The 14,625-nt window shown below is 47.3% G+C and overlaps 1 protein-coding gene across 2 annotated transcripts in view; it reads left to right on the top strand.

Annotated features, from left to right (window-relative positions):
* sbno2b (strawberry notch homolog 2b) overlaps window positions 1-14,625 on the top strand; it is a 313,687-nt gene that overhangs the window by 135,855 nt on the left and 163,207 nt on the right. Inside the window, exon 1 of one of the 2 annotated variants that reach the window (XM_072482060.1) lies at window positions 11,527-11,677. The exons of the other annotated variant lie outside the window; for it this stretch is intronic. Within the exon in view, the coding sequence (XP_072338161.1) occupies window positions 11,582-11,677 (96 nt within the window). The 5' untranslated portion in view covers window positions 11,527-11,581. Of the gene's footprint in view, window positions 1-11,526; window positions 11,678-14,625 lie in introns of those variants that run through there. 2 annotated transcript variants of the gene reach the window in all.

The raw sequence follows: 14,625 nt of genomic DNA, 5'->3' as shown, positions 1-14,625 counted from the left end.
GGTCCAGTGTCAGTCTGAGTGAGGGTCCAGTGTCAGCCTGAGTGAGGGTCCAGTGTCAGTCTGAGAGAGGGTCCAGTGTCAGCCTGAGAGAGGGTCCAGTGTCGGCCTGAGAGAGGGTCCAGTGTCGGCCTGAGAGAGGGTCCAGTCTCAGTCTGAGAGACGGTCCAGTGTCAGCCTGAGAGAGGGTCCAGTGTCGGCCTGGGAGAGGGTCCAGCGTCGGCCTGAGAGAGGGTCCAGTGTCGGCCTGAGAGAGGGTCCAGTGTCAGTCTGAGAGAGGGTCCAGTGTCAGTCTGAGAGAGTGTCCAGTGTCGGCCTGGGAGAGGGTCCAGTGTCGGCCTGAGTGAGGGTCCAGTGTCAGTCTGAGAGAGGGTCCAGTGTCGACCTGAGAGAGGGTCCAGTGTCGGTCTGATAGAGGGTCCAGTGTCGGCCTGAGAGAGGGTCCAGTGTCAGTCTGAGAGACGGTCCAGTGTCGGCCTGAGTGAGGCTCCAGTGTCGGCCTGAGAGAGGGTCCAGTGTCAGCCTGAGAGAGGGTCCAGTGTCGGCCTGAGAGAGGGTCCAGTGTCGGCCTGAGAGACGGTCCAGTGTCAGTCTGGGAGAGGGTGCAGTATCGGCCTGAGAGAGGTTCCAGTGTCGGCCTGAGAGAGGGTCCAGTGTCAGCCTGAGAGAGGGTCCAGTGTCAGTCTGAGTGAGGGTCCAGTGTCAGCCTGAGAGAGGGTCCAGTGTCAGCCTGAGAGAGGGTCCAGTGTCAGTCTGAGTGAGGGTCCAGTGTCGGCCTGAGAGAGGGTCCAGTGTCGGCCTGAGAGAGGGTCCAGTGTCAGTCTTAATGAGGGTCCAGTGTCAGCCTGAGAGAGGGTCCAGTGTCGGCCTGAGAGAGGGTCCAGTGTCGGCCTGAGAGAGGGTCCAGCCTCAGTCTGAGAGACGGTCCAGTGTCAGCCTGAGAGAGGGTCCAGTGTCGGCCTGGGAGAGGGTCCAGCGTCGGCCTGAGAGAGGGTCCAGTGTCGGCCTGAGAGAGGGTCCAGTGTCAGTCTGAGAGAGGGTCCAGTGTCATTCTGAGAGAGTGTCCAGTGTCGGCCTGGGAGAGGGTCCAGTGTCGGCCTGAGTGAGGGTCCAGTGTCAGTCTGAGAGAGGGTCCAGTGTCGGCCTGGGAGAGGGTCCAGTGTCGGCCTGAGTGAGGGTCCAGTCTCAGTCTGAGAGACGGTCCAGTGTCAGCCTGAGAGAGGGTCCAGTGTCGGCCTGGGAGAGGGTCCAGCGTCGGCCTGAGAGAGGGTCCAGTGTCGGCCTGAGAGAGGGTCCAGTGTCAGTCTGAGAGAGGGTCCAGTGTCAGTCTGAGAGAGTGTCCAGTGTCGGCCTGGGAGAGGGTCCAGTGTCGGCCTGAGTGAGGGTCCAGTGTCAGTCTGAGAGAGGGTCCGGTGTCGGCCTGAGAGAGGGTCCAGTGTCGGCCTGGGAGAGGGTCCAGTGTCGGCCTGAGAGAGGGTCCAGCGTCGGCCTGGGAGAGGGTCCAGCGTCGGCCTGAGAGAGGGTCCAGTGTCAGTCTGAGAGAGGGTCCAGTGTCAGTCTGAGAGAGGGTCCAGTGTCGGCCTGGGAGAGGGTCCAGTGTCGGCCTGAGAGAGGGTCCAGTGTCGGCCTGAGAGAGGGTCCAGTGTCAGTCTGAGTGAGGGTCCTGTGTCAGTCTGAGAGAGAGTCCAGTGTCGGCCTGAGAGAGGGTCCAGTGTCGGCTTGAGAGAGGGTCCAGGGTCGGTCTGAGAGAGGGTCCAGTGTCGGCCTGAGAGAGGGTCCAGTGTCAGTCTGAGTGAGGGTCCTGTGTCAGTCTGAGAGAGAGTCCAGTGTCGGCCTGAGAGAGGGTCCAGTGTCGGCCTGAGAGAGGGTCCAGTGTCAGTCTGAGTGAGGGTCCAGTGTCAGTCTGAGAGAGGGTCCAGTGTCAGTCTGAGAGAGGGTCCAGTGTCAGTCTGAGAGAGGGTCCTGTGTCAGTCTGAGAGAGGGTCCTATGTCAGTCTGAGCGAGGGTCCAGTGTCGGCCTGAGAGAGGGTCCAGTGTCGGCCTGAGTGAGGGTCCAGTGTCAGCCTGAGTGAGGGTCCAGTGTCGGCCTGGGAGAGGGTCCAGTGTCGGCCTGAGTGAGGGTCCAGTGTCAGCCTGGGTGAGGGTCCAGTGTCGGCCTGAGAGAGGGTCCTGTGTCAGTCTGAGAGAGGGTCCAGTGTCAGCCTGAGTGAGGCTCCAGTGTCAGTGAAGCTTTGGCTAATTGCTCCTACTGCCATATGCAGGCTGCAGTAGGTGAATAGTACTTCAAAAGCCCCATTTATTTCATCCATCAGTTTCACCAAGGTAAAATAAACATGAGAGCCATGTGTACATCGGCCATTTGACTTTGCACTAAAGCACAAAGGATGATGTTGTGGACTGCTGCTGTGGGAACTTAGTTGCTGTGTGCCTAGAGGTGACCACGTGGTCCAGGGTAGGTTGCAGAGTAGAAATGCTGAATGACATTTCTCCACAGACACTGGAGTGGACTTGTTCATCCTTCCTGACAGAGTGAACAAAGTATTTGGCAAGTCACTCACCAGTCTCTGCCCAGGTACCTGGGGGGAATGTAGCACATGATAAGAGAAATTGTTCTTGGTCGTAGAACATAGAACATTACAGCGCAGTACAGGCCCTTCAGCCCTCGATGTTGCGCCGACCTGTGAAACCAATCTAAAGCCCATCTACACTATTCCCTTATCGTCCATATGTCTATCCAATGACCATTTGAATGCCCTTAGTGTTGGCGAGTCCACTACTGTTGCAGGCAGGGCATTCCACGCCCTTACTACTCTCTGAGTAAAGAACCTACCTCTGACATCTGTCTTATATCCATCACCCCTCAATTTAAAGCTATGTCCCCTCGTGCTAGACATCACCATCCGAGGAAAAAGGCTCTTACTGTCCACCCTATCCAATCCTCTGATCATCTTGTATGCCTCAATTAAGTCACCTCTTAACCTTCTTCTCTAACGAAAACAGCCTCAAGTCCCTCAGCCTTTCTTCATAAGATCTTCCCTCCATACCAGGCAACATTCTGGTAAATCTCCTCTGCACCCTTTCCAATGCTTCCACATCCTTCCTATAATGCGGTGACCAGAATTGCACGCAATACTCTAAATGCGGCCGCACCAGAGTTTTGTACAGCTGCAACAGGACCTCATGGCTCCGAAACGCAATCCCTCTACCAGTAAAAGCTAACACACCATACGCCTTCTTAACAACCCTCTCAACCTGAGTGGTAACTTTCAGGGATCTATGTACATGGACACCGAGATCTCTCTGCTCATCCACACTGCCAAGAATCTTACCATTAGCCCAGTACTCTGTCTTCCTGTTATTCCATCCAAAATGAATCACCGCACACTTTTCTGCATTAAACTCCATTTGCCACCTCTCAGCCCAGCGCTGCAGCTTATCTATGTCCTTCTGTAACTTGTAACATCCTTCCGCACTGTCCACAACTCCGCCGACTTTAGTGTCATCTGCAAATTTACTCACCCATCCTTCTACACCCTCCTCCAGGTCATTTATAAAAATGACAAACAGCAGTGGCCCCAAAACAGATCCTTGTGGTACACCACTAGTAACTGGACTCCAGTCTGAACACTTCCCATCAACCACCACCCTTTGTCTTCTTCCAGCTAGCCAATTTCTGATCCAAACTGCTAAAACTCCCTGAATCCCATGCTTCCGTATTTTCTGCAGTAGCCTCCCGTGGGGAACCGTATCAAACGCTTTACTGAAATCCATATACACCACATCAACTGCTTTACCCTCATCCACCTGTTTGGTCACCTTCTCAAAGAACTCAATAAGGTTTGTGAGGCACGACCTACCCTTCACGAAACCGTGTTGACTATGTCTAATCAAATTATTCCTTTCCAGATGATTATACACCCTATCTCTTATAAACCTTTCCAAGATTTTGCCCACAACAGAAGTAAGGCTCACTGGTCTATAGTTACCGGGGTTGTCTCTACTCCCCTTTTTGAACAAGGGGACAACATTTACTATCCTCCAGTCTTCTGGCACTATTCCTGTTGACAAAGATGACTTAAAGATCAAAGCCAAAGGCTCAGCAATCTCATCCCTAGCTTCCCAAAGAATCCTAGGATAAATCCCATCCGGCCCAGGGGACTTATCTGTTTTCACCCTTTCCAGAATTGCTAACACCTCCTCCTTATGAACCTCAAGCCCTCCTCGTCTAGTAGCCTGAATCTCAGTATTCTCCTCGACAACATTGTCTTTTTCCTGTGTGAATACTGACGAACAATATTCATTTAGCACCTCTCCTATCTCCTCGGACTCCAAGCACAACTTCCCACTACTGTCCTTGACTGGCCCTACTCTTACCCTAGTCATTCTTTTATTCCTGACATATCTATAATGTGAAAGACTTAAGTGGGAAGAAGCAAAAGTGAAGAGTTAAGATGGAAATGGGAAGCTAGATAGGAGTTCATGACATGGCTTGGCCATAAAAGTTGACTTAAGGTTCAGTTGCTTGTTTATAATAATAAAAATATCTATTATTGTCACAAGTAGGCTTTACATTAACACTGCAATGAAGTTACTGTGACAAGCACCTAGTCGCCACACTCCGGCGCCTGTTCAGGTACACAGAGGGAGAATTCAAAATGTCCAATTCACCTGACAGCACGTCTTTCGGGACTTGTGGGAGGAAACCACAGCACCCGGAGGAAACCCACGCAGACATGGGGAGAACGTGCAGACTCCACACAGACAGTGACCCAAGCCGGGAATCAAACTCAGGTCCTTGGCGCTGTGAAGCAACAGTGCTAACCACTGTGCTACCATGCCACCCCTACGAAGAGGTACACAAAGGATTCATGAAGGGGTACAAGTGAAAAAGAGTCACCCTACTCAGAAGCCACCAACCTTCCTGTCTGAAATACTGGCTCTGCCTGGGTAAGGATCACAAAGTGCTCTGATCGGTACTGTCTGTCTCCCTATTGCTGTGCATTCTGTTCTACAGAAGAGGAGAAAGTTTACAAGTGATCAGTGAACGTTTGTGATGCTTCCTGATGTATTGTGTATAGTGAGAGGGGAAAGAAGGAAGATGGCACGAAAGTGGAAACTCAGAAGACTAGTATGTGGCTTGAGTGTAAAATGAGCAAGAGTGATGTGAGGAGGTTCAGGTTGAGAAATTGAGAGCTGATGATAAAATGGTGGCATGAGTAGCAACGATGCAGTTTGCAATTGGTGATGGGAGAAGTGATGCGGGGATTGGTGTGAATGGTGGAGCAAGGTGGAAATCAACCCTGAGCAGATGCGGTACAAGAGATTAGTAATGGAAGAACTGAACTTACCTAACCTCATTGAATCCTTTCTAGCACTGGATCCACATCTTATGGGTAATGCTTGTGCTGGTGTAGAAGCCCGCTATTTTCTATAGGTAAAAGATAGCTATTTAGCATTCAGCCCCTAGTCTGTTAAATACCCATTTTAAAACTCACTCATCACCTCAGGTCATTTCAAAACACACATTCAGCATGACGCAGCTTTTAATTCATTTCAAGACAGTACAACATTAAGATACACAATTTTACAGAAACACAAAAACCATGATAAAACAAACACTTTTCACTAAGCTAATAAATACATTTCTCAAGACAGTGTCCAAGGACCGGGCAGGCTCCATGACAACAGCACAGTAACCTAAAGGTGCTATTGTCCTCAGCAAGAATCCAGTTCAAGCAGCTTGCGATAAGGAAGCCGAATCGCATTCCATAGCTCATACAAGAATACATTTAAGTTAATGTTGCACATTACAGACAGCTAAACGTCGAATCAAACTTATTTGATTCTAACCCAAACCAAATAGGATTACGTAGGGGAATAGCTAGATGGCTAAAGACTGATATGATTTAGTATAACCGTGCTAGTTCGTACGGCCATATTCCATTCCGGAATCAATCTATACTTTGACTTAACTATTCGCTGTCTCTCTGTCTTTCATATTTCACTTTCTAACTCTGACTTTTGAAGTTATTGCAAGCTGTTTGCCGTAAGCAAGAAAATCATTTTGCATTATTTTGAAAGTTGAATTGTTTACAAAATTGCTTCTCTTTGAGTCCTTTTGCTAGCTGTACTTATGAGAGAATAAGATTTAAATGATTCTCAATTGTAATGGATAGAGACAAATAAAACGATTCTTATTTGCACCTGAGAAGTGTTAACTCAAATTACTACTGAGTTTTAGTGTTCGTAAGTGCCACTAAATCCGCAATAGATCTCAACAATTGGCAGGCCTCCATTCCTACCACGGGAAATTGTACTCTGCGAGCTTCACGGGGAGATCAATTAGTAATCCCCAGTGGACCTCTTGAGGCATCTCCACCGTTCCCCTTCACGGCGACGTGGCCTCTTTCGCTTCTTTGCGCACCACCTCGGGTCAACTGTCAGTGGAGCCGGACCATGGGGCGTGAAGCAGATATGGGATCGCCGCTTCCTGGTAGAGCGTCGAAGGACCACTGATAGGGTTCCCTCTTCGCCGCTGACCTACAGCCGAGGGTCAGTCGTCTCAGTCTCAATTTCTGATCCCGAGTCTCCGTCCTCGAGGGGAATGATTCTCTGATTTCCCATGTACTGAGTCCCCTGCTGGGAGGTGAGTGCATAGGACATTGGAGGTGTTGTCCCGTTCAGAGTCGTTACAACAGGGGAAGGTTCCCTGCTCCTAATATAGTCCAGGTGAGTTCCTAACGGTCTTCTCTTTAGTCTTGACCGTGTATAAAATGGGGACAGTCTTTTCCACTCCATCTCCAAAGTTACATAACTAGAGTGTGACTCTTGTCTTGAAGATCCTGTCGTGTCTTCAGGTATCAACATTTATTTTCTGGGTTTCTTGTCTTGACTCCACCTTTCCTCCAGATTGGGAAATAATCGGCTGACTCTGGTCCAGAGTCGATGGCCCCACTGGCCCGACACCCGTTGTAGTGTGTGGCATGGTCCTGTAATCAAAGAGGAGCCGAGCCATTTTGGTGTCGAGAGAACAGGGGTCACTCCCTGGAAATGCCACTTCGGCTAGGCCTTTGGAGGCTGGGTGGTATGGTCCCATTCGGTTATGTTTAATTACATCAGAAGTCACAAATGCCTGGAATTTTCTGCTAGTGTAGGGGGTCCTGTTGTCTGACATGAGGCCCTCTGGTATCCCATGAACGCAAAATGATTGCCGGAGTTTCTCTATGGTCATGTTGGAAGTCATGGACATCTGGTGTATGCCCATCCATTTAGAATGGGCATCGACCAAGACTAAGAACATCGCTCCCATGATCGGTCAAAGTCCACAAGATACCTACGGTCTCCCTGGCCATTCCCATTGAGGCTGAAGGTGGGAATCTCTGGTTCTCATGATCAAAAGGCACTGCTTCATCAATGTCAGTCTCAAGCCTGGGCCACCAGACAGAGGTCCTTGCGAGCATCTTCATTTTGGAGACCCCTGGGTGACCGTTGTGTTGCTCCGTCCAAGATTGGTTGCTGACCTGGGGATGGGTGGGGGGGAGCAGAAAGTACCACTCGGACTCCCTATAGATTGATGCCATCTTCTCTGCTCAATTCTGGTGTTGGTGTTTGGATACAAAGGTCTTCATATCCTATGTGGGCATTCCTCGAATTCCACCACTGAGGACCACGTGGCGCAGTTTGCCAGCATGGGGTCCTTCTGGGTCCCCGCCTGGACTTGTTTCGTGGACACAGGCTGGGTATCATCATGACTTCTTTCTTTCCTGATAGAAGGGCCAACCTTGTGGGAATTGCTTTGTCCTCCTTAAAAAGGCCCAACAGAGATCCATGATTGTCGTAAAGTGCCAGCCGTAGATGTACGGATGGAATTTCTTTAATCCAAATATCACGGCCAGTCCCTCTTTTCGATTTGGACATAATGTTGTTCCTCCTCTGCCAAGGTTCGTGATGCATATGCAATTGGTCGTTTGGTGCCATTGTCCCATCGATGGGAGAGGACTGCCCCTACCTCGCACATAGAGACATTGCATGTCAGTACCAGCTGTCTTGTGGGACCGTAGTGTGCCAGGATGTTGGACGATAGCAGCTGTTGTTTCACTTTCATCACTGCTTTGTCCTGTGGCACCTGCCATGACCACTTCTGGTGCTTTTTCAACAGTGCATGCATGATACCAGTAAAGTAGCCAAGTTGGGGATGAATTTCCCGCAATAATTCATGAGGATTAGGAACGACATCAGTTTGGTCGAGTTTCGTGGCGTCGGTGTTCCTTTTATGGCCTTCACTTTGCCCTCTACAGGGTGCCCGCCGTCTTTATCGTCGTGGTCCCCGAGATATGTTACCTCGCCCTCCTGAAACGCGCACATTTCCCACTTGAACTGGATGCCCACATTAGAGAATCATTTGTTCTTTTTCAGTGACTCCTGTGATTAATACATCATCCAGGGGGCGACATGTGGTGCAGCGGTTAGCACTGGGACTGCAGCGCTGAGGACCCGGGTTCGAATCCCGGCCCTGGGTCACTGTCCGTGTGGAGTTTGCACATTCTCCCCATGTTTGCGTGGGTTTGACCCCCACAACCCAAAGATGTGCAGGGTAGATGGGTTGGCCATGCTAAATTGCCCCTTAATTGGAGAAAAAATAATTGGTACTCTAAATTTAAAAAAGAAAAAAAAATACATCGTCCAGGTATACAACCACTGTAGGCAGCCCCTGAAGAACAGTTTCCATTACGCACTGGAAAATGGTGCACACCGACAAGATTCCAGAAGGCAGGCGGGTGTATTCATACAAACCCTTACGGGCACTGATAGTTACATATTTTCTGGGTCATATTAAGCTAAAAGTGTGGACTCCTGTCAGTTTTGTATATCGGTCTAGATGGGTGGCTCTTGTTAACAGTTAGTTTATAGTCCACGCAAAGGCAGACCGACTTGTCAGCCTTGAGGACCAGGACTACTGGCCCGGCCCATTCCGGAAATTGCAACAGGCGTACGATGCCAAGACTCTCCGATCGCTTGAGTTCTGTCTCCACCTTGGTGAGCAAGACATAGGGGATTGGTCATGCCCTGAAATACCTATGTAGCGCATTGGGGTCTACATAGATTTTTACCCTTGCTCCCTTGATTTTACCAAGGCCTTCCTGAAGTACCTTGGGGTATTTTCCGATGACCTCGTGTAGACTGCCTGTTCCCATTCTGACAATTTGCTGCCAGTCCAAACGGATCGTTTGAAGCCAGTCTCTGCCCAGACGATTATCAGAGGGAGTCGGACCATCTGCTGCCCAGGATAATCAGAGTTACAGTGGTTCCTACAATCTGTAGAAGTTCCCCGTATACGTGGCCAGCCTGGCCCCGGTGTCACGCAGGCCCAGTGCCACGATGCCTGTTTTAAGACACATGAAAAACTGTTCCCCAATAATGGAAACGGCGACTCCTGTGTCCACTTCCATTTCCAGGGAATGACCGTTGACCTGGAGTTTGATTCTAATTGGGGCAACCTTAGGGGTGGTGACACAGTTTAACTATCATTTCATCCTGTTCTAATGAATTTGTATGGCCTGGGTCTGACAATACTCTGGCTTCTGGCCTGGGCGGCATGCATACTGTCGATTCTGGCAGCCTTGCCTTGGGCGTGTGTTTCAGCCACAGGTACAGCAACCTTGTGACTGTTCCCTGAAGTCCTCTGGGAAAGCTTCCCTAATATTTCTGGGATTTATCGGCCGTCCATCTATATTCTTGAGTGCTGTGATTGGGGCACGTGAGTGCTCTCGACGGGGAAACTGGTCTTTCTATACGGGGGCTGCCCAACACTGAGCACACTACCAGAGGCTGACCCTTGAAGTCCCTGAGATCCTTTCTCGGGCATTCTCCAGGGACAACGCCAGTTCTGTGGCTCTTTTAAGGTCTAGGGTGGGTTCTGCTAGTAGCTTTCTCTGTGTCGTGACGTTGTTTATCCCGCATCCCAATCAGTCCCGTAGCATCTCAGGAAGGGATGGCCCATACATCATGTTTCACCAGTTTCCTGAGCCTGGTCAGGAATTCCATCACAGATTCTCTCGGGATCCTTCCAGCCATGTTAATCTGTAATGCTGGAGAATTGTCGATGGTCTTGGATCATTGTGGCTTACCACCAACTCAACCAGTTCATTAGAGGTTTTTAAGACCAGGGCTGCTGGGTACGCCAAACTCTTAATGATGTCAAATGTTGGGGCTCCACAAGTGGCCAGAAGGATTAACTTGTGTTGGTCGTTACCTTCTATGTCTTTAGCACAAAAAAAATAGCGCATTCTTTTGGTATACTGGCCAGTCCTCTATGCCCGCATCATATGGCTCGTCTTTTGCAAAGAGAGACATTTCCGGGATATTCTTGAACTTTGTTCTTTTCCGGAGTCTCAAGGAAGGCGGTCCAGAATCTTGTACTTGTTACTCGTCGCCAATGTCGCAATCCAGGAGACACTAAGAAGAAGGCTAACAGGTTTATTTTAACTGAAAAGCTGAAAATCAGTTATTGTCACAAGTAGGCTTCAAATGAAGTTACTGTGAAAAGCCCCTCGTCGCCACATTCCGGCGCCTGTTCGGGGAGGCTGGTACGGGAAGTCTCTGATAAGGCCGCTGCTGCAGCATACAATACAAATGTCGCAGGACGGGACTAACGGAACTGTCCATCCGGGTCTGGGAGCAGCATTTAAAGAGCTCACTAACGGGTCTTAGCTGGGTGGGCCTCCGACCGCGACCATGGGAACCCTTACTCTACAGGCCCCACAGAGATATTGATTAGTGATCCCCTGTGGTCCTTGTTATCACATTCAGTTTCTTTGTTACCGATACACTGCAATATACATTACTAAAGTAAATTGAAATTGTTTGTTTCAGCTATGAATTTATTCAGTGCAGCTTTGAAATTTATAGTCTGTTTTTATCTTGAAATTGCTTAACTTGACATATCTGTTGATTTGAATTGAAAAAATACTACCTGTGCTGTTTTATTTCCTACATTAGAACAGTAACTAGTGATTTACTGGCTGTAAACCCTTTGAGACATCTGTTGGTTAGGAAAAGTGCTATATAAATACAAGTTTTTATTTTCTTTATTTAATTTACTATTTTAACTTACTGGAATTATTTTTCATTTCTTAATGCTGTGAATGAGCAAGAAAATACTGTCGCCCAATTAGTTATTGTGTTAGATATTGGCAAAATGACAAGAAGCAGTTTTTCAATAATTTAAAGATAGCAAGGAAAAATAATATACCTGCAAGTATATACCCAAAATATTTTCTAATAACATTTTAGAGAACGTTGTCCATGCCAATTTGCTTACAGTGTTGCGGTGGTTAAACTGGGCAGTTTACAGTAATTTGCAGATGACTGACGGTAATTCTGCTCACCAATGAGCATCATTTCCTGTAAATACTCTCTTCCTCAAAGGAAGTTTTAAGCCAGACTGATGACTAACCCCTGGTCAGATATGCAAATAAGGACGACAGTCGAAGAAAGGAGGAGCCGGCCAGCATTCTCATTCCTTCTCCTCTTCGTTTGTGTTTGTGAACATGAAGTTCACGGCAGTACCTATTAGAGCTGCTGTATGTCTCTGTATTTCTTAGCACTGCTTGGAATGGAACTCACGCCCCAAATGTATTTGTGTGATAAAATAGAATCCGCTTGGAGGCTTTTCAACAAGGTAACATTCACATTTTTACCTCCGATGCTGTGGTTCGCTGCTTTGGGTTTCATTTTGCCAGAGCACTATCTGTACTCTGCTGTTTACACAGCTTGTCCAACTAGAGCAGTTGTAATTTAAGCATGTCGGATTTTTTTGTTAAAAAGAACTATCCTATATTGTCAGGAGTGGTTATCGAGTGAGTAATTGGTTCTATTTTGAAACAATGGGAATTTTTTTAAGCTCCAATTGAAGATGAACTGCACCTGCTACCTAGACCAAAATAAAATCCTAATTTTGCCTGCTGAACTTAACTTATTCCTCCAAAGTATCTTTCAGTAGTAAACAATTTCAAGGTCGACATTATGAGGTGTTTTATTATATTCTTAAGATTTTAGTATTGTCTGAAGTTCTCATCTTGCAATTTGTTGGCAAAATACAGAAACATGGTTCTCTGTTGATACACTCTGGAAAGAATTGTCCTACCATGAATTTGACAATAAATTAATTACTCAATTCTTTGTGTAAGGTCTCAGATAAAATTGGAGCGAGTGTGCTTTAGGGGCAGTAAGAAAGTGAAGGCTTCCTGCTCATTTGGGAGCATGTCAAACTGTGTGACTCTTATGTATTTGTCTGCAATCATTTGTGTAGTGACTTCAGTCCTGCTATTGATGAGGGGGTGGGGACGAGGGCACTACTATGTTTGAACTTCTCAATATGACACAGGTAACATGTCAAACCCAGTTAAAAGTGGAACTGTTTGCAAAACTTTATCGATTCGGAATTCTCTAACAGGAAGTTGTAATGAAACTGAAATGGTGTATTTAAAAAATAGTTTGATGATTTGTCAGACAGAGTAAAATGAGGTATTCTTGCCCCCTTGTGTTGTTGCTGCAATGCACAATGAACAGAATAAAGATATTTAGTTATATAAAAGTCACAATTGGTTGCCCGGGCTTCCACTGATTTTTTTTCCCCAGCACATTTGGGCCGACATCAGTGGGATCTTAAGTGCATTGTGAAACACCTCTGCTCTCCCATTCCATTTCAGTCGCCAAGCTCTGGATGTGAGAATCTGCTCCCCCATTGTGAAACACCTCTGCTCCCCCATTCCATTTCACTCGCCAAGCTCCGGATGTGAGAATCTGATGACCTGTAAACCATCCAACCACGTGCAAGCATGAAATCTTTGCAAGAGAAATACTGCTTTTGCTGTATTTTGTGGCCATTTGCCCAATTTGTTCGCTGGGGCCATCGGTTAAATTCTATATTCAGCATTCTAGGTCTTTGGAAGAATGAACTCTGAAAGTGATGCAGGGCATCGGACCCCGGACAGCCGCCAAAATTGATTTTAACGAAGGCCTAGTTTGTGGTTCCCAGAGGTCGGCTGAAGCAAACCTCAACCTGAGTCTGGCTCAACACCTCGCTAGAGACTGTCTCCCATTTCCTTCTCATCTTGGGCCAGAGGTCCGTGGTCATGGGGTTTGTCTGTGGCAGACGGACGTCCTGCCCTACTCGCAGTAGCCCCTTTTGGAAAATCCAGCCTAACAAATATGACCACTAAATCAGACTTCATGTTTGCTCGATGCAGTGAACGTCAGCACCTAAAAATATTTTTCCATTCTAAACTTTAAAACAAAAAAATTGTTTTTTGTAGCTTTAATTTGCAGGTTAAGGCAGCACAGTGGTCAGCACTGTTGCTTCACAGCGCCAGGATCCCAGGCTCAATTCCCGGCTTGGGTCACTGTCTGTGTCGCGGAGTCTGCATGTACTCCGTGTGTCTGCGTGGGTTTCCTCCGGGTGCTCCGGTTTCCTCCCACAAGGCCCGAAGGACGTGCTGTTAGGTGAATTGGACATTCTGAATTCTCCCTCTGTGACCCGAACAGGCGCCGGAATGTGGCGACTAGGGGGCTTTTCACAGTAACTTCATTGCAGTGTTAATGTAAGCCTACTTGTGACAATAATAAAGATTATTATTATATAAGTGAACAGATAGTTAAATGGCAATAATAATGTTTTCATTCATACATGTTAATCTGATAAATCATTTGCTGTATCAGTCTCCTGTTGGGATATTAAAGTCACCAGGAGCATCTAGTTTAGATTCAACAGGACGGTACTCAGAATAATAATAATGAGAAACAAAATATTTTTTCCATTGGAATAGCAAATGCTAAGAAAATAATTATTAGAGCTTTTTAAAATTCTGGCAGCTTTTGAGAGGGTGAAGAGGGGAAGACTGTTTCCTTTAGTTGGGAGACAGTGACAATAAGTCAGTAACTTAAAATTGTCACTAAGAGATTGAGAAGAGGAATTTCTTTACACAGAAAGCCATATGACCTTAAAATGCTTTGTTACTCAAATTTGAAGCATAGGAAGACACGGTGCTGTGGTGATGAAGCAGTGGGATTAGTTTTGCATCGTTCTCGTAAAGAACTAGTGGCACCGATTCAGTGGGCCAAATGGCATTTTCCTATGTTTTAAACTTACATTGCCCTATTTTGTTGTCTCCAACTTTGAAGTGGCGGAACAATACCCGCGTCTTGCGCTCACCTGTTGGCCATTGTAAATAGCACAGGAATGGCAAAAGTAGCAATGGCGTGAGTGAGGAAAGCACGTCCAGTACCACTCGCCTGCTCGGAATCTTCCCACTGATTAGGGAAGCTGTTGAAATCAATAAGCCATATTTTAAAATCTTGTTCAAAACCGTTGAACATCGAGGTATTGACATTGTGCAATGTCAAGCAAATGTATTTTTGCTCAAATGGCTGCCCCAATTGCAAGTACCTGTGGGAAAAAGTGAGTTCCTTGTATTGGTGACTGCTAAGATCTTTCATGCCTCTGGTGTGGTTTTAAAAACCATACTGAGTTCTGAACAGGTTTGTTGTCACAATTGGAGGAAGCAATCCATATCGGACAGAAAGGTTTTTGGAAAGACTCAATGTTCTATAAACCGTGAGTTAGAAACT

This window comes from Scyliorhinus torazame, chromosome 18 (assembly GCF_047496885.1).
Source record: "Scyliorhinus torazame isolate Kashiwa2021f chromosome 18, sScyTor2.1, whole genome shotgun sequence".
NCBI classification, from domain to species: Eukaryota; Metazoa; Chordata; class Chondrichthyes; order Carcharhiniformes; family Scyliorhinidae; genus Scyliorhinus; species Scyliorhinus torazame.
Note: the sequence above shows the minus strand (reverse complement) of the source record. Positions and strands in the feature narration are given on the sequence as shown.